General features: G+C 44.7%; 1 protein-coding gene across 1 annotated transcript in view; it reads left to right on the plus strand.

The window, feature by feature from the left end:
- Adamtsl3 (ADAMTS like 3) overlaps nucleotides 1–19424 on the plus strand; it is a 226202-nt gene that overhangs the window by 178019 nt on the left and 28759 nt on the right. The window contains exons 18-22 of the mRNA XM_005357679.3: nucleotides 6977–7169; nucleotides 7277–7456; nucleotides 10217–10370; nucleotides 15006–16068; nucleotides 17286–17413. Of these exons, the coding sequence (XP_005357736.1) occupies nucleotides 6977–7169; nucleotides 7277–7456; nucleotides 10217–10370; nucleotides 15006–16068; nucleotides 17286–17413 (1718 nt within the window). The remainder of the gene's footprint in view (nucleotides 1–6976; nucleotides 7170–7276; nucleotides 7457–10216; nucleotides 10371–15005; nucleotides 16069–17285; nucleotides 17414–19424) is intronic.

The raw sequence follows: 19424 nt of genomic DNA on the forward strand, positions 1-19424 counted from the left end.
TGTTTGTTTGTTTTTAAATCAGAACTCTGCTCTCTAGGACACTGAAAATTACTCTGTGGGAAAAGTAGACCAGGCACCAATAAAACTGGGTAAACCAGAATGTTCCACAGCCTAAAGGCACATCCCTTGAGAGCAATTTCCATTCTGACAGGATGGATAGAGGCCCTGACACATTGACAAAATTCTTTGCTCTATTTAGAAAAGTTAACGTTTATATGTGTGTCTAGAGGTAGGTCCTCAGAGGTCAGAGGAGGATCCCTTACAGCTGGAGTTCCAGGGAGTTGTAAGAGGGTCACCGTGGGTACTGAGAACTGAACTCGGGTCCTCAGCAAGAGCAGCAGGGGTAAGATCTGAGAGACTTCGCTCTTTCTAACTTGCAGGCTGACTACAGTGTGACTCTCTCATACGGAGCCCTCTGGTCGGCTTTCTTTGACCTGGGCACTGAAATCCACTTTCTTTCTTTGGTGTAGGGTTAGATTCCCAGGGCAGCCTTAGCAAAGCACAGTAGACTTAAATGGCTGGAAGAGGAGAAATTCATCATCTCACAAATCAGGGGACACGAAGTCCAAAACCACAGAGTCAGCAGCCCTGGTTCCTTCTGAGGCCCTGGAAGGAGAGTCATTTCCAGGCCCCGCTCCATGCTCACGGCCTCCAGCATTCTGTGGCTTGTGAAGGGCATTCTTCCCATGGTTTTGTAGCACTTTTCCTCAGCCGGTCTGTGTCCAGAATTCTCCTTTCCATAACACACCACTCAAGTCATCTAGGGCCCTCTCTAATGGCCACCCTGTAACTTAACCAACTGCAAAAGCTATCTGCAAAGAAATTCTTGGTTATGGATGTGGAAATTATGTAATTTCAGCATTTTGAGGGGATCACAATGCAACTCATAGTAACATCAAAATTTTTTTGTGATCTTAACTTTAATTCTTAAATCATGTTTTCTGTGACCATTGCCCTGAAAACACATACACATACACACACACACACACACACACACACACACACACACACACACACCACTGACACTAACACACACTGTCACATTGAGGAATTTGCTCTGGAGCCAAACTTGGTTACTGTGTGATCCATGCTTGCTCGGGCTCTCTCATGAATCCTGGGCCTTTGCTTATACTAAGTTCTTGACCCAGAGTCTTTCTCCACCAGGACATTAGTTAATTCTCTCCCTTAAAAGGAATCACCGACTCATTCCTCATTGGTGATGTGAAGGTCATCAGAATATAAATAGGAAACCGACCTCAGATGCTTTATAAAGAGGGATTTTTTTGATGGTACCAAGAGAAATGGAAATGGATGGGAATATAGGATGGATGGATCTCCACACCGGCATTTCTGCCTCTGAGGGTTTTGAATGAGAGAGTCTCTGGGCCTAGTTTCTTGATCTGAAAATGAAAACAGTATTAGATTCCAGGATTACCAAAGTCCCTTGATCTCCAGTATTGATTTTTTTTCTTCTGTGGTGCTGGAGGTAGAGCCTAGGACCAGGCAAGACTCTGCCCCAAAGCCACACCCTCAGCCCCATGCCGTCTTTGATTTGGGCCGACGGTTTCAAGTTGCATTTTGCTCGCCTCTTGTGTCCACTCCTGTCCTCCTCTGAGTTGGATGCTCCTCAGCTTGAAGTGTGGTTGATTCCTTTGAAATCCTCCCTCGATAAGTTGAAAACATTCTAACCGGAACCCGCTAGCCATTAGAGTTTAGCGGATCTGCCCATTTCAGCATCCCCTCTCTCTCTCCTTGTGATCACGGGCCTCAAGAAGCTGCAGCTCAGAGGCCCCACTCAGCATCAAGAGTACCAGACACCAGCATCTCACAGTCCAAAGGAACATGCAAACTCAGGACATAAAGTATGTGCCAGATGAGTGACCCATTCTCACCATGGGCATGGAGAAAAACCTCATTCAATCAAGCCATTGAAAGCTGGGCATACTCTGTGGGGTGACAAAGGTCAGATCAGGTCAAGTTCTAAGAATGACAACCTTTGCCGGAGCCATCCAGGAGATAAGAGCATGGTGAGTTTGGTTTACAGGATCCTCCGTCACTTAATCTCCAAGCCACAGCAAGGCTTGACAAAGTCTGGAAACTGTTTCTTAAGGCTGCTGAGGAATGCTTGCTGGTTTGTCCCTTCACCAGGCCACATGGCAGTGCCCTTTCTTCCTCATTGACTTAGCCGGAGCTCTTACTCTACCCGTGCTCAGCAACATATGCCCTGAGCCTCCAAGCCGAACAGAATGGAACAGACAATATACTTTGGCCACTCTGCAAAACTAAGAGTTTTTATACAAAAGCAAATATTGTCCCTTGTCTCAACGTTGCAACTTTAATAACCTTTTCAAAGATTGATAGTTATGTTGGAGGAAAGCCAGGGGAGGCAAAGGTTCCATGCCAAAATAAAGGGAAGTTTGTGAAAATGTTTTAGGTTCTAGAAACAAGGGGTGTAGGAATAACAGGGACAGGGGGGGTTGCATAATATTTTCCATATAAATATTTACTGACTCCAAGGGCAATAGCAGTAAAATCTCATCCCAGGGTGAGACTTAGCACTGAGACTGGGTGGACAGTCGGTGGACCTGTATTTATCCTAAGGCAAATGCACTTGATGTATTAGCCTGGGATCTCCAAGGGGGTGGGGGGGATTGTATGCTTATTTGCTCTTGTGAGGTTGTTCCTCCTGTCCTGTCCTGCTGCATGGCTGATATTTTCCCAGAGTTTGCCTTTTCCAGGAGAGATCCAGCAGTTTGGAGAAACACGCAGGGTTACGTAACGGCCCCGTAAGTCTGAAGACAGCCTTCTGATCTGTCAGGAGTCAGCACCTCATGGGAGGGAACGTAGGAGCAGCAGGCGTGAGTGACGCGTTTTCACACCAACCTGCTACTCATTTCTCGAATTAATTTATATACATCATATACATGGACATATATACATGCGCACAGGCGCATGCACACACGTGTGCACTCACACACACGCACTGTTACCCCCAGCCAGGGTAAAAACAGTCCCATCTTCAGTCCCTTGGGACCGTGATTGACTTTTCTATTCACGTCCGTTTGAAAGGTAATCAGGCTGAAGACATTCCCAGTAACGTTTCCAAGTTTAAGCCGAATCATTTTAAGAATGAAACGGACACTTCCTAAAGAATTAGATATATAGTCACATTGCCAGCAAAACACTGTGTGTGCGTGCACCCGTGTGTGTAGCTTGCGACTTTTCTCATGGCCAAGGCTACAGAAATTTAGATAGGATCAATGAGAGTCTAATTGATAAGCTTCCAGTTAAAATAGTGTTGGCGCCTCATGGTTTGTTCCAAGTACAGACTGCTGATAGGTCTGGTATAGAAGGGTGGGGGGGGAGGGGGAAAATGATGCACCAACAGCAAACTCATGGAACCAGCTATTCAAGCTCACAGATGAGTAGAGTGTGATCTGATGGGGAAGCCGGCCCTGGGGACCTTTGCAGACTAGAGGCTCCGATATAGTTATAGCAAATGAGAGTTCAGCTCCTATCTGACAGAGGAAAGAAAAAAGGAAGGGAAGGAAGATAAGAGAGAGGGAGAAAGAGACATACTTCCTTCAAATTGCACAGGAAGTTGAAATTCCAAATCACAAGAAGACATCTAGTACCAGTGAAAACAGTCAATAGGTTCAACATTTGCAAGATGAACTTCTCCCGAGTAAAATGAAAACACAGAAAGAAAAGCTGGAAAAGACTGAGGCTATTGGCATCTTTGGAGATAGAAATTAATTAATATTACCCATAGAAGATCTATGAAGAAGAGCTATCTATCTATCTATCTATCTATCTATCTATCTATCTATCTATCTATCTATCATCTATCTTGTCTGTCTATCATCTATCTATTTATCTATCTATCATCTGTCTGTCTGTCTATCATCTATCTCTCCTTTCTTCTACTGTTTTCACTTTAATTGCTTTTTTTACCTCTAGAACCTACAACCTAGAAACTAGGTTGTTAAAGTCAATCTTTATTCTTCAAATGTGTGTGTAAGGCTATTGATTTTCTACTAATCAATTTTAGCTGTATCCTACAAGTTTTGACATATGATTTTTTTATTAATATGCATTTTAAAATACTGACTACAATTCCTTCTATTAATATTTTATACAAAATTTTCCAGACATTTTTCTCGCGTGAATTCATACATGCTCCTTGGTAATTTAGAAAATTATTGCATAGTTTCAAAATATTTAGGTCTTGTCTAGCTCACTTCCAGTTTGATCAGAAAACTTACTATATTAGCCACCTCAGGCTGTAAGAACAAAGTACCATTGTGAGGGTGACTTTAACAATAGAACTTTCTTGTCCCTTTGGCTGGAAAGGGAAAGGTGAGAGCCCTGTAGAGTCTGATTTATGGAGAGCAGGCTCTGCCTGGCCTTTGACCCCATATTTCTCTGTGTGTCTGCAGATGGTGGGGACAGAGCAAAGAGCTACCTTGTGACCACTCTCACCCTAATTCTGAAAGCCCTCATCCCAGACACCGTCCTATTAGAAGACAGCGCTTCAACATGTAAATCTTGATGGAACACAAATATCTTAACTAAGATGTTTCTATGCAGTTGGGATTTTTGCTTTTATGCAGGACTTAGAATATATATTCAAGTGTAGCAGTCTTTTCTTTCTATATGAGTCTTTGTGCTCAGGTTTTTGCAAGCTTCATAGTATCCATTAAAATATCCCAATTCTATTTTTTACTTTGGAAAATTAGCCATCAACTGGGATTCACATACTCCTTGAAACTTCTTAGGAATCTTGTGGCTAAACTAAAACGTCTAGTCCTTTTCTTTAGGGGACAGCTTGCTGTTTCCTAGAAACTTATTTCAAAGATATTTCCCAAATAAATCATTAACTGGAAATCCCTTTTACCTATACCTAGCAGCTCATGTTAATATGCCTTATGTTCATCAACTTCCCGACACTTTAAGAAACACTGCAGGCAACTGCCTTGCTGAAAGGAGACCTTTGTTTTGCTTCCCGGTCTGGAAGGTGTCAGTCCTCCACTGATGGGCGCCATTGCTTTGGGCCCATGGGGGCTCAGTGCACCATGCTAGGAGTCTATGATAGAAGAAGCCCATCACCTCATGGTGGCAAAAGAAAGAAAGGGCAAGGGGCCGGAGTCCCACCACCCTAAGGACATAAAAGCACGTAGTAAGACATGCCCCCAGTGACCTACAGCTTCCCTCTGGACCCCAGCCCTTGAAGGTTCCACAACCTGTTAATAGAACCAAGCTGGAGACCAAACCTTTAACACATGGACATTCCAGCCTGCTTCTTATTCTACTGTCATGCTTGGAGTGTTAGTTCTTCACTAGCAAACTTCCTTTCATAAATAACATGTTTGTTCTTTGCATCATGTCAACAGTACTGTTGAGCTTTGTTTCATTTTCCCCATACCAAAGTAAGCATGTTTAGTATGGAAAATTAGAAATAAGAAAATTGAAAATTACTTTTAAAGAGATATGTCTTTCAAGTGAACTTGTTCTCTGGTAGTGAATGCCTATATAATGAATGAAAGTAATAAAAGTCAGAAGAATACAAAAAAGAGAAATTCTGTTACTCAGACATCAATGGTTATATCTTATCTGGTGTGTGAGAGACTTTTGTTTCACACACACACACACACACACAATCAATCAATCAATGTAATTACTCTGTGTCCACTTTAGTAGTGACTAGCAATGCTGTGTATCACAGGCTTTTTCCCTAAATGCTTAAACCTTTATGATCTTCTTTCACTTTGTGAAGTTCATTATTTTTATTTTTTTATTTTTGCCTTACAAACACACTGGAGCCAGCATCTATTTTAACATACGTCTTAAGCATTTTAAAAATTTCTTGCTCCTGACGTATCTCTTTGGTAACCAGTTAAGAATTCATGTTCCCTAAAAATCAAATGTCCACAAGTAAAATAACCATGACATACAACGTTTCACTAATCAGATGGGCCAAGACTTTTAAAAATGGTATTCCCCAGCACTTCAGGAAATGGGGCGTGGAAGCTTCGAGCGGGGGTGGGGGGGTGCACTTCGTTGAGTGACTTGGAAATATGGATGTAATGCAGCTGCTGTAGTTTTACATTTTTCCAGCTGTTTCACAAGGAAACTTGATTTTTTTCCAAGATCTTATTAGAAAGGAATCACAGTATATATGTGCTGCAAACCCAATCCCAACATTTAAGGAATTTTTCTCAAGGATATTACAAATAAGGAAGCCAGGTGCCCCGACGATTTCCTGAGACGTGTTTGTAAAGCACTTCAAACCTCTTTTGGCAGCCCTATAAATCATCATTGCCTTGGGTCTCAACACCAAGTCCAGGTTTTATCGTTGATGGATGGTGGTGGAGGGACAGGATGGGGGAAACAACCTGCTCCCTGCCACTCAGGGTCTTCCCAAACTCCTGAGACCTTGAACCCACTTCCCTGGCATTTCTTCCCTTTAGATGTCGTGTTTCTATGTCTCAATCACATATATTCGTGGAGATGTCACAGTGTGGAGCCTGAACAGAGTAAGAAGATCTGGGGCAGTGGTTCTCAACCTTCTTAATGCTGTGACCCCTTCACAGTTCCTCGTGTGGTGGTGACCGCAACTGTAAAATTATTTTGTTAGTGCTTCATCACTGTAATTTTGATACTGTTGTGAATAGTAATGTAAATATTTGATCTGCAGGATATTTGATAGGCTACTCCCAAAGGGGCTGTGATAGATAGATAGGATAGATAGATGATTGATAAATGATAGACAGACAAGATAGATAGATAGATAGATAGATAGATAGATAGATAGATAGATAGATAGATAGATAGATAGATAGATAGATAGATAACTGCTATTTTAGAGATCAAGAGAGGAGCTTGAGATGGTCTGTGCTTGTTGGGTTTCCCCTCATTTGAAGGCTCACCTTTTCCCGGTTGCTTTTGCTTTGTCCTCACCTGGCTTTTAATATAGATGGCACGTGGGCTCTTGGGGACCTTGTTCAGCTACCTGTGGTGTTGGAATTCAGACCCGAGATGTACACTGCCTGCATCCTGAGGACTCCGCAGCCCCTCTGGAGGAATGCCGAGATGAGAAACCTCACGCCTTACGCGCATGCAATCAGTTCGATTGCCCGCCTAGCTGGCATATTGAAGAGTGGCAGCAGGTACAGAAGCCTGGCAACCCATAACCCGTTTTACTTACGGCAATGGCCGGAGCCCTGCTTTGCATCAGCGAAAAGTAAGACCACCACTTCACAGTCTCTTTCCTTAGTGTTCCAGGACTTGCGGCGGGGGGACGCAGAACCGGAGAGTCGCCTGCCGACAGCTGCTAACGGATGGAAGCTTCTTGAATTTGTCAGATGAGTTGTGCCAGGGGCCCAAGGCCTCCTCTCATAAGTCCTGCGCCAGGACAGACTGCCCTCCACAGCTGACTGCAGGAGACTGGTCAAAGGTAAGAGCTATTCTTAACCACTTCCTCTCTGCTTCTCCTTTGTTTCAGCTGCTAAATAAGTATTTCCTGAAGAGGTTCAGACCAGCGCTGGTGAGAACCCGGCACAAAGCCAGGTCAAGGTCATTCAGAAGTCAGCTGTGAGCCTGGTGTGCACGTGCTCGTGGAAAACATTCTCCTGCTCACCGTCTCGCTCTTGCTCATTCTCTTGCTCTCTCTTCCCATATTCTAATGATGAGCCCTACTGCTGAAGACATGACTTGTGTCCTGGAAGATGGAGAGATTGAGTGGTAACCAACTAAAAGCTTCACCCCGACTGACTAGCATCCATGGTGCTAGAAGGTGCTTTGCATGCTACTGAAGAAGAAAAGTAACCATGGATGTCACCCAGTCACAGACCCTATGCTTGTAGTCGAGACTTGCCGGCAAGGCATACTGGTGCAGCAGTAGAACAAACTTTCTGAGAGTAACCAACCACATCCCTTTGGATTTAAGGCTCACTCCATGAGATGGAGCCCATACCTGACATGGCCAAGGTGGCTAAGAACCTGAGACTAGGTCGGTCATGGGCTTTAGGGAAAAAGCCTACTGCTATTATTATTATTATTATTTTTTAGGAAGTTTTTCAAGACAGGATTTCTCTGAGTTGAGTCCTGGCTGTTCTGGAACTTGCTTTGTAGAACAGGCTGGCTTCAAACTCACAGAGATCCACCTGCCTCTACCTCCTGAGTACTGGGATTAATGAGGTGTGTGCCACCACCACCACCCAGCTACTACCATTATTCTGTTAAAAGAACGTAGCAACAAAATGACATATTGTTATATCCATAGGTCATTGCCTCACTCCACCCTTATCGGGGAAGCTTCTTCTTGCAGTAGATGGGAATTAACACAGAAACCCATACCTTCACAATGTGCAGAGAGCAAGAGACTTTAGAGAACTCAACCCTAATAGGGATGTCTGTATTTTGAAATTTTATGTGTATATATATATTAATAATTTTATATATGAATTAATAATAAGTATGTGTAATAAAAATTGCACAAAATGTGTCAAGTTAAAAAAATAAATAAAAGCCAAATAGAGTCAAATATTGCTTCACAAGAAATAACAACAAAATAAGAAGTTCTTATAGTTAGAGAGATGGTACACATGCTGGACTAGATTGTGTGAAATGGTTGGAAAAGAACCACCAAGCAGGATGGATACGGCTCTTTAGGGTCGCTGGTGGATATGGGAGGCTGGCAAGATAATGCCTCATTGGTGTTTGTCAACAACAAAACTAAAGGAACAGGAAAATATTGAGATAAAACGAAACCATTGACTTCTTTTAATCAATGTTTATGACCAAATCATGGACTATCATGTGCTAAGAAAATACAGCATGGAGGACGGCCTGCCCAGGTGCTAACTTAACTAAAGAACCCATCGGGATAAGAACAAAAGAGGTAAGCAGACCAATAACCAATAAGACTCTTGGGCCCCACATTTTCCCATGAGCACCCAACACAAGAAGACAACGGAGCAGGATTTGAGAGGTGGAAAGCTTGACATTGAGTAATCTCAGCCTTGTGGTTACTCTTCATGAGGACAGGCAACAGGAGCAGATCAGAGGACCAGCTAATCTGCCTTCTTGATGAACCCCGAGGACTAAAAGGATCATTAATTCAATCTTCATTTTTTTAAAACTGAAAAAATGGTAAATTCATTTAAATATAAAATGAAATCAATTAGCCATTTACAGTATGGAAGAGAATATAAATGCTGGAAGTCTTGGCATCATCTGAAGGACGTAACGGAAGCTAACCACACATTTGGAGAGCAGCGGTAGAATATTGGAAAAGGGCTTACTTTTTTGCCTTGCTTAGCAGAAGTCCCTGGATAGTCTCTTAAGTCAAACGCACCGTTAAAATAACTACCCAAGTTTCATATTTCTTTAATCTTCTATAATAACTTCAAAGTATTCCTTTTGAAAGTAATTATGGTTTTTTAAAAAAAAAACCCTGAACCTTCAACAGATCCTGCAATTTCATTCGGTTTTTCCCTAATACACTTAATAAATTGCATTAAAGCCTTAAATTAAAACTGCTCGTACCTTAGGTGATTATTACTGTTATCTTGTGTATAGCAGTTTGGGTCATTCTTTAATGGACTCTTTCTGTATCAGTCAGCTTTGCATCAGTACAGCAATACACCAAGCAATTAATTCATGAAGAGGAAAGATTTCTGTAGCTCAAAATTTGAGAAACTTCTACGGCACTGTGGCGTGCGTCATTTGCCCCTGGAGAGTGTGTGTTTGCCTTTCTAGTCAGTTGGTGAGCTCTGGGCTCAGTGAGAGACATTGTCTCAAAAATAAGGTAGAGGAAACACTTATCCTTGGATCTCTACAAGCCAGTGCCCACATACACACAAACACACACTCACATATACGACACACAAAAATTAAAATAAACGAGGCATGACTTCTAACGTCAAAAATGAAATCGTAAATTCTACAACAATAAATTACTGTCGGTTATTTGCTAAACTCGGAAGGAAGGGACAGAAGAATGGAGGAAAATAAGGAAAGGGGGAATTAATGAAAAGGAAGAGAAAAAGGAAAGGAGACGAGGGGAAAGGTGAGAGAAGATGCAGTGCGACGCTCTTCACGAAGTGAAAAATCAGCCCTGAAGTCCGCTGCCTCGGCGGGCCGTCCTACGCATGCTCTGTCCGTGGGTTGTCCTGCGCATGCTCAGTCTGACATGTCCCTACTCTCTTTGCAGTGCTCCGTCACTTGTGGCGTTGGATTCCAGAGAAGAAAGCAGGTGTGTCAAAGGCTGACTGCCAAGGGCCGGCGTGTCCCTCTCAGTGAGACGCTCTGCAGGGGCCTGCCGGGGCTCCCCCTCGTGAGACCTTGCCAGATGCCAGTGTGCAGCAGTAAGTGGGCGGCAGCAGCCATGCTTCAGCCTCTTCCTTTCCAGCCCTCAGCCTATCTCAGTTCCGGGGTGAAGCAACCCCAGCAAGGCTCCAACTTGTTTTCAGCGGTGAATATTAGAATCGGGGAGACCTAGAGTTTTCAGGGAAGTCCATTTTAAGGAACGTCTGCTCAAGAGTATGCCTTATAGGAATAAGCTGAATTGCTTCTTGGCTTACTTTGCCAGGAGTGTATCTGTATTTGCATTATTGAAAGCAGAAGAGCTGAGTATTTGATAAAAGTTACTTTAATGGTTTTTTATTCTGTATACATCAAAATCAGTAGGCATAACGACACGCTTTAAGCAAATGGCAGATTGGCTATCTCGTCAATTGATTATAAATCATAAGTTTGCTATGACATCAATAACATGCTTTCATCCTATTCAGAGGTATTCCGCCTGTGTGTGGGAGGATGCCTGTCTACACATTTGTGTGTATGTAGCATGGGGGAGGAGCATAGCCAGTGTGCTCAGGACTGTCACCACAGCAGCTGCGAGCAGATAGCCGAAAGGTGGCCATAAGGGGACCGTAGGGATAACGGCTTTGGGGGCCAGTTTCTGCTTTGCCTTTTATCGTCCTCACTCACGAGCTTGCCAGTAGTGAGGAAGAAACATCAGAGGTGAACTGTTGTCATTTTGCTGGTGCAGGTGTGCGCATGTGTCCCTAGTTTGTCGACAGCATTTCCTGGAGAAAGTCACCAAACAAAGCATCAGGCTTGTTGAGCAGTAGTGATATTTGTTGATCGCCTTCCACAATGGAAAGCACCTTGCTTGTTTATCCCACTTAGTTGCTGCAGCAACGCTGAGAGGCAGGCAGTATCCTCATTTAGAGCCAAGGCATGCAAGACGGAGGCAAGCCCTGAGTTTTACCCGAGACTCCATGTCTGCCAATTGGCCCCTTCGGCCTGTTTGACCACAAGTCTGTCTGACTCTTGAGCCCACGATCTTAGCTGCTGCTCTCTGCTGATTCATGGACACTAACATTTCTGGGACTACTTTGAGAACATATTTTCGAAATCTTGACATCCTAAAACCCCGAGATTCCAAGTTGTAAAGCCTCTTGGAAATCAGGAATGTCTGCGGCAAATGGCTCGGCGTGGTGTTTGTCTGCGTCACTTACCTACCTGATTTGTATCAGTGCGACTGGGCTGTCAAGTGCCTCCCAGGACAGAGAAGTTAGTGTCATAACCAGCAGCCTCCTTTAAGTTAGACAGAATGCTATGTGGGGTTGCGCAGTGGTCATCAGGACCTGTGATGTACAGGATGGGATCCTAAATTGTGATGACATTCAGGAGAGAAGAATTTCACCAGCATTAGGGAGGAAAACAAAGCAAGCCAGACAAAGCATTTTTCTTTACCCCACTATACTCCCTAGCCTGCTGACCACGCAGGCCATAGAAGCGATGGGAGAGAGAATACCCCTAATAGCCAGCCACCCTGAGCTGATCTCCAGTTCTGCCCCTGTCTAGTCTCAAGTCATCATCTCTGGTTGATGGTGCCTGTCTAGACATCCCTATTATTTCCCAACCTTCTGCTCCTGATCTAGAAACCAGTCCATTTAGCTGCCTTTTCTAGTCATCCACTTAATCAACTCTGTTGCCAGGGCAACCCACACCCTTAGCTAGCATCTCTGAGTTTTGCAGTTTGTGCCTAGCCCCCTCTGTAGACTTCTAGGCAGTTGTTCATGATTTTCAGGACAGCCTTGTGAGGCAGCTACAGCCACTATGTCTTTAAGAAGAAGATGAATGTTATACGTTGCAAGGGTCACATAGTGAGATATGGGGAGGACCTGGACTCTGAACTCAGCTGAGTTACTCCTGCCAGCGTTGGTTACCTTTCAGACATAAGTGCAACTGAGAAGAACTTAGTAGTGTGTGGGTAAGAACCCCAAAGAGAAGGCGATGGATTTGTCACTAGGGGTCACTGGTGGCCTTTTCCTTAGAACATTAGTGTGCTGATAGGAACAAAACTCAGGCTGGCGTTGGTTAACAGTGAAACAGAAGCAAGAAAGGGGGAGCTTTCAGACTGATGTGGGCCATACCATGGTTATAGGGTCTCAGGAGCATCTTAACTCATTTAGCAAGTCCCACTCACAGCATCTCTGCAGCCTCTGACCCGTAGCCCTCAAAGAAGCCTAACAAGCATCCAGAAACTAACTTCTCGCATTTTTGACATGGATTCAAATGAGCTTGTCTTGCTGAGTCCCTGTGCTTATTGGAAGGAGAGGTAACCAGCAACAGCCAAATGACCAAACTGAAGTCCAGAGTCTGATAGTTTCAGCATGGTAATAGGAAGGCTGTCAGGGCTAGGTCTTGATCAAAGCCCATTAAGAAGTGTCAAGAGACAAATGCTGGAGGAAGCAAGTGTAAATTGCAGCCAGGATGGCATGGGGCAGAAATCCAGCATGCTTCTAGGACTTAGAGTAACGGCAGGGGTACAACAAAGAGAGACAGGACAGGTATGCTAGGCACTGAAGCAAGGGCTGTAAATGTCGCCTGACACCTGGGGTTGGCCTCTAAGTCAGACCCAGAAGGAAGACATGTAGAAGAAAGGGTTTCATATTTTACAAAAGCCAAAGATGTGGTACCTCTCATACCCTGCAATAGTGGGAGAGGTAGGATGATGGGCTGGCACCATCATGTATCCCAGAAGTCCCTCCAAAAAGATGCCGTCCATTCCTGAGCATTCTTTAGGGTAGATGTTGACACCTTGTTCTCATCAGGCGTGGCCAGAGTTACAATGTTGGGATAGTTCCGGACATAAGAGAGACAGAAAACCTAAACCAGATCAGTTTTCCCCACTCCCCAAAATCTGGTTCAATTATACCACACTCTTGGGATCTGCTCTGAAGAGATTCTCGGGAGAACCAAAGGGGAAAACTGGCTAAAGATATGGAGCCTGGCAGCCTTTCAAGTCTCATGGGTGTTGGCTTGCAGGATAATCTCAATCCACACCCTGCCCCACTGCTATCAGATCTGCTCTCTACCCTCAGTGTGACCAACTGCCAAGGCAGGGCTGGGAAGGGGATGAGTGGGGACATAAGGTTTGTCTCCTATGAATGGGCATGTGTCCAGGGGGAATCCGGGTTTCATGGCCGGCCTTGGAAGGAATCAGGTGCTATCAACTCTAAGCTTGGATGAGGGACATCTTGAACGCCACTGGTAGGCCCAGGTCCATACCACTCTTACATTGTCTCCAACCTGAGTCATTCAACTAGACAGTTCCCTGTATAGGGTTCTATGCCATACTAGTCTTTCCTTGCATAGAGAACTCTACTGTCCTGAAAGAATCTTTCTTTGTACTTTACACCACTGCATAAATCCCCGTCTTGGACTTGGCACTGTTCTTAAAGACTGAGCTTCAAAGCTATCCGTTGCCTGCGCATCCTTCCCACAGCCCACCTCTGAGAAACCTGATGGCAGACAAGTAGGACTTAATAAGCAAAGTGCTGTGATCCCTGGTGCTAAGGTCAGACATGCGTGCTCCCACCGTCATAGGAAGGGACGTGTGTGTAGCAGAGACTTGAGCAGGATGCTCACAGACAATACGGACACTCTTATTTCCCCTCCCTCCTCACTAGTAGCAAGCAGCTCATCACTGTCACCAAACAGAAGAAACTGGACCAAGAGTGCCTTTTTCTGCTACGTTAGCCTAATCCAGTGGTTTGCTCAAGGGTGACCGTCCTCAAACTAGCTGAGCATTTCAGTCAGCTGAGGAGCTTTCTAAACCCCTGGTGCCTTAAGTAAAAGTCATACATGAAAATGTCCAGGAGTCGAAACAAGAGTTCACCCAGGCCTGCCCAGGAACCAACATATATCATCAAACAGTAACCTGGCTTCCTCCCACGTCACTCCAGAATACATAAGTTCTCATGCAAAAACAAAACAAAACAAAACAAAACAAACAAAAAAAAAAAAAACAAGGGCAAAAGCTGGTCCCTTATGGGACGGACAGTGAGAGGGATTCAGAGCTGAGGCTGAGCTTCATTTGTACCCATTGACTCTAGATGACAGGTTGGGACAAAAGATTATTTACCTACAATCCTGTCCCATAAGGTATCAGCTTCCTTCTTCCCAGCAATCTCGTTGCCCTGCCCCTACTTCCTGCCTGGTCGCCCCACCTATACTTCCTGCCTGGCTACTGGCCAATCAGCGTTGTATTCAAAATAATACAAGTGTCAGGATAAAAGACCATTGTCCCACTGCAGACACTTGTACCCAAACACTGGGAACTAGTCAAGCCATTACTCCCCTGTAGCAAAGAACAAACCTCTCTCAACTATAGAAGAACCTTTTACTCTGTTTCACTGAATCATTTAACCTCATGCCTGCCAAACCAGGGCTTCATAAAATAACTTACATATTCTCAAGTGACATGGTCTAACTTGCACGCATCCTTGTTTAGGTACTAGATGACTGTGAAGTTTATCCAAGTATGGGTGTAAGACATTTTTCTTGTTTTAATTCACATATTTCTAGAGAATTTTAACAAAAGATATCTTAGTAGGCCTAGATCAATCAGCCTCAGAAATTCTCTGTCAATGACCTTTACTTGTAAGTGATTTCTCTCAATCTCTTTACTTTTTTTCCCCCTGCAGAAGTGAAAGTTGGGACAAAGTCACGACACGGAGAACAGGGCCCCCAGATTCTCGGTGTCCGGAGAGTCTATATTCAGACGAGGGAGGAGAAACGGATTAACTTGACCATTGGCAGTAGAGCCTACTTGCTGCTCAACACATCTGTGCTCATCAAATGCCCAGTAAGACGCTTCCAGAAATCTCTGATCCAGTGGGAGAAAGACGGGCATTGTCTGCAGAACTCCAAGCAGCTTGGCATCACCAAGTCGGGCTCCCTGAAAATCCACAGTCTTTCAGCCCCTGACATCGGCGTGTACAGGTGCATTGCAGGCTCCGCGCAGGACACAGTTGTCCTCAAGCTCATCGGGACCGACAACAGACTCATTGCACACCCATCCCTCAGAGAGCACACGCGGGGCCGCTCCGGGGTGGACCGCGAGGAAGCCAATAGTTTGGGAGCCACTTGGCATAAAATGCGTCAGATATGGAACAACAAAAATGAGCTTGACCTGCACGATGGGGAAATCGACAACCAGCCATTCTTGAGAGCTCTGTTAGGGCCGTGCAGGGCCTCTGCGGGGAGCACCAACTCCTGGGAGCTTAAGAACAAGCAGTTTGAGGCAGCTATGAAACAGGGAGCCTACAGCATGGACACAGCCCAGTTTGATGAGCTAATAAGAAACATGAGCCAGCTTATGGAGACAGGAGAGGCCAACGATGACCTCGCCTCCCAGATGATCTATCAGCTGGTTGCTGAGCTGGCCAAGGTTCAGCCGATGCCTGTTCAGAGGAGGGGTATCCAGGAGGAGGCTCAGCTCGGAGGGGAGACAGCAAAAGCTCCCCAAAGCTCCACAGTAGCGAACTCAGGCAAGCTGACTTTTAAGCCAAAAGGACCTGTCCTCATGAGGCAAACCCTACCCCCTTCGGTTTCATTTAACAAAACAGTAAATGCAAGGATTGGGAATACAGTGTACATCACGAAGAGCACGGAGGTCATCAATATACTTTGCAATCTTATTGCTCCCAGCAGTGAGGCCACGTATACATGGACCAAGGATGGAGCCTTGCTGCAGCCGTCTGCGAAGTAAGTCAACTCAGAACACAGTGTCTCCTTGATAATTCCTTATTGTGGCCTAGTCTAGTTTTCTCGGAAACATTTTCACATTTCTCCTCCTTACAAAAAAAAAAAAAACGTGCTTCCTCCCATTTTCCTTTATCTGCCTGCCTAACCAGTTTACTTCTTTTGTCATGGTTGTGCAGGTGAGCATGTGCGCATGCATGCGTGTGTACGTGCGTGTATGCGTGTGTGTGTGCATGCGTGTGTACGTGCGTGTATGCGTGTGTGTGAGAGACTTTATGTACCTATACACAATCTAGGAACAACAAATGGGAAAGGAAAACCAGGGATATTTGCCTTTCTGAGACTAACTTAATTCACTTAGCATTGTTAGAGTGATAAAGGCCCATCAAGGAAAAATTCCTGGTCAAGAGACTAGACCCATTGTCCTCAGTGGAGACCTAGCATTCAAGTTTGATATGTCAGTCACCTGACATAGGGACTATCCCTCAAGGAAGAGAGGCTGACCTTAGCAGGCCAGGCTCAGCTCAAGCCATGCTAAAGAGATAGGTGGACTAATAGCTTAAGTGGGTACGTTACTTTTCCTTTCCAGAATTCCTGCCCTCTTGGGCAGTTTCATAAACCACAGTGTGGTTGATGAGGTTCTAGGTCTGGCTCAGAAAGAGAGAACTTTCTTTCTTTTTGTTTCATACCATATCTCTTTCAGATGCTAGCCAGAACCTAAACCTAAGCATGTTTTTGTGTTTTGTTTTGTTTTCCCTGATAGTTTGGGCATCTTTGCTCTTTCTCTAAAGCCCCCATCTCTGCCACATGACTGCCCCATTCAGCTTGAATCTGACATCTGCATCTGTTCACATCAGGTGACATGGAGTTTGCTTCTCTCTGCCCTTCTCTTCCAGGAAGCTTCTGGGATGTATAGCTTGTCTGCCATTGGTTTGCTTTAAAAACAAAAACAAAAACTAATAAAATCAAAATAGAAGCCAGTAAGTCCACATCCCAGCCTGTTGTAAGTGCTCTCTGATCTAATGCAAGAGGAAAGCTTTCCCCAGTCTTCCATATATGCATTTTCTTCCTCGAGGCGGGGGGCTGGACCTGATTACCTTTCAGGCCCCACGCCTGACCAAAGCCTATAAATTTGCATTTTCCATTCTCCATAACCTGCGATGGCCGCACAGCAATTATGTCTGCTACTTGAGTATATCCTCATTTTAACTCTTTTACAGGATCATTTTGGATGAAACTGGGAAGATACAGATCAGAAACCCTACAAGGAGAGAGCAAGGGATATATGAATGTTCCGTAGCTGATCATCTTGGCTCAGATGTGGAAAGTTCATTGGTGTTATATGCAGGTAATGCTCATGGGCAAAGTCTAGAGTGACTGCGGTCTCATTGTTGCTTTGTGTGTCATCTGAAATGCTTTAGAAAGATGGCTTTCTAAAACCGGAGTCTGTATCGCAATGGCACGGGTGTTTTTTAAGCACCAGTTGCTGGGTGCTGCCTAAGGCATTGCCTTAGTAGGCATTGGGGATCAGAACCCAGTTTGGTCTCCTAGATGCTAAGCTTGGTGTGGTACACACTTGTCATCCACAAGCTGAGAAAGATGAATCTGCTGGTGTTGAAAGTGTCCTGAGTCCGAATGACTTCAGGATGGCTCCTTCCCAAGGCAGCATCTGCAGGCCAGTGGTTCTCAACCTTCCTACTGCTGCAACCCTTTAATACAGCTCCTCATGTAGTAACCCCCAACCATAAAATTATTTTGTTGCACTTCATAACTGTAATTTTGCTACTATCATGAAACATAATGCAAATACTCATATTTTCTGATTGGCTTAGGCAACCCCTGGGAAAGGGTTGTTTGACCCCCAAAGGGGTTGCAACCTGCAGGTTAAGAACCCCTGCTTCAGGCCTCTGTTCTCTCCTGGACTGTTGTGCCTGAAACCATTCGCTCCTTTGAAGCAAGCACAAAGTGTGGTAGTTCCTGTGCTCCTAAGTCCATCCCCAGATAACCTAGACCCCTGATGGAGCTAACGTGAGGGCCTCGTGATCCAGAGGATGAGCTGTGACAACCGAAGATCCCTTCCACCCCAAGAGTTCCCAGCACCCTCCCTCGGGATGGTTTTCCCCTACCCCAGGCATTCCAAAAAAGAATGGAGCTTTTGGTCGTCCAGGCTTCTTGAGAACAAGAGTGCACGTGCTCGGTCTCATTGTCCACGTCACAGAAATTCTGCACGTAGGTGGTCAAAGCGTGTGTCCTGACTGAGTTAATGAATGAATCCATTCATTGTCCAGTTTCAAGGAGTAAATGTCCTTGAATGAATTCCTGACTCTGCCTTTGTCTTAATTATTTCTTCAATACAAGTTTGATGTGGCTGTTTGTTTCACATTGACTAAAATGCCAAATTCTGACCTCTCCTCCAAACCGTGCTAATCCACTTGAGATAGCTTCATATGATTTCATAAATGAGGAATTTCTGCAGAGTGGAGATGTGTGAGAAGAGTTTTAAGGAGCCCCCCCCCAATAAGTGGACATGACTTTATTCAGATAGTGTGAGCAGGGGAGACTCTGAGCCACACTGACTCTGAGCTCTACAGGGTTGAAGGGCTATGAGCTCACTCAGTACTTTGAGATTCCTATGAGAGCCCAGCAGGAACACACTTTGTACATGTTTATGGTTAAGAGAAAGTTCACAAGAGTTGTGAGCTCCTGTTTAGCTGGTCTTTCCCAGTGCAGCGTTGAGTGAGCCCTGAACCCAATATTTTTTCTGTGATTGACAAGTCAGCTTGTCTCTGGCCCTAAAAGAAACTGTACATGGGTTTTGTTTTTGTTTTTTGTGTTTAGAATCTTTATTGTTGTTGAAATGTCTGATTGCATCACCTGGTGCATGGGCAGGCTTTGTTATTATTGACATCCTGGTGCCGCTGAGCAGAGAGCACAGCAAGGTGCTTTGGACATGATGGCTGACCTTTGACTTACTCTTACGTGAGTGGGAGAGACCTGAAGAGCCTTCTACATCCAGGATAACACCTACCAAGGGCAATAGGATAGATCCAAGATCCATTGCCCTACCTCACACCCATCCTTCCCTGAAGTATCAAATGGTCACAGTCCCTGGTGTTTTAGGCCTGCACCAACTCATCTGAGGCTGCACATGAGAGATGCTATTCTACCCTGCGGTTTTGCATCTTGTGAACTGAGTCTTTGTAAAATTACCAAGAAGGAGCTAACCTTTATTTTGGTTATGAATGTAAAATATCTTCACTTTATACTTGATAGTTGCAATCTACCTACCAGCCACCCATCCATCCTCCTATCCATCCATCCATCCATCCATCCATCCATCCATCCATCCATCCATCCAC

This window comes from Microtus ochrogaster, chromosome 22 (assembly GCF_000317375.1).
Source record: "Microtus ochrogaster isolate Prairie Vole_2 chromosome 22, MicOch1.0, whole genome shotgun sequence".
In the NCBI taxonomy this organism is placed as follows: Eukaryota; Metazoa; Chordata; class Mammalia; order Rodentia; family Cricetidae; genus Microtus; species Microtus ochrogaster.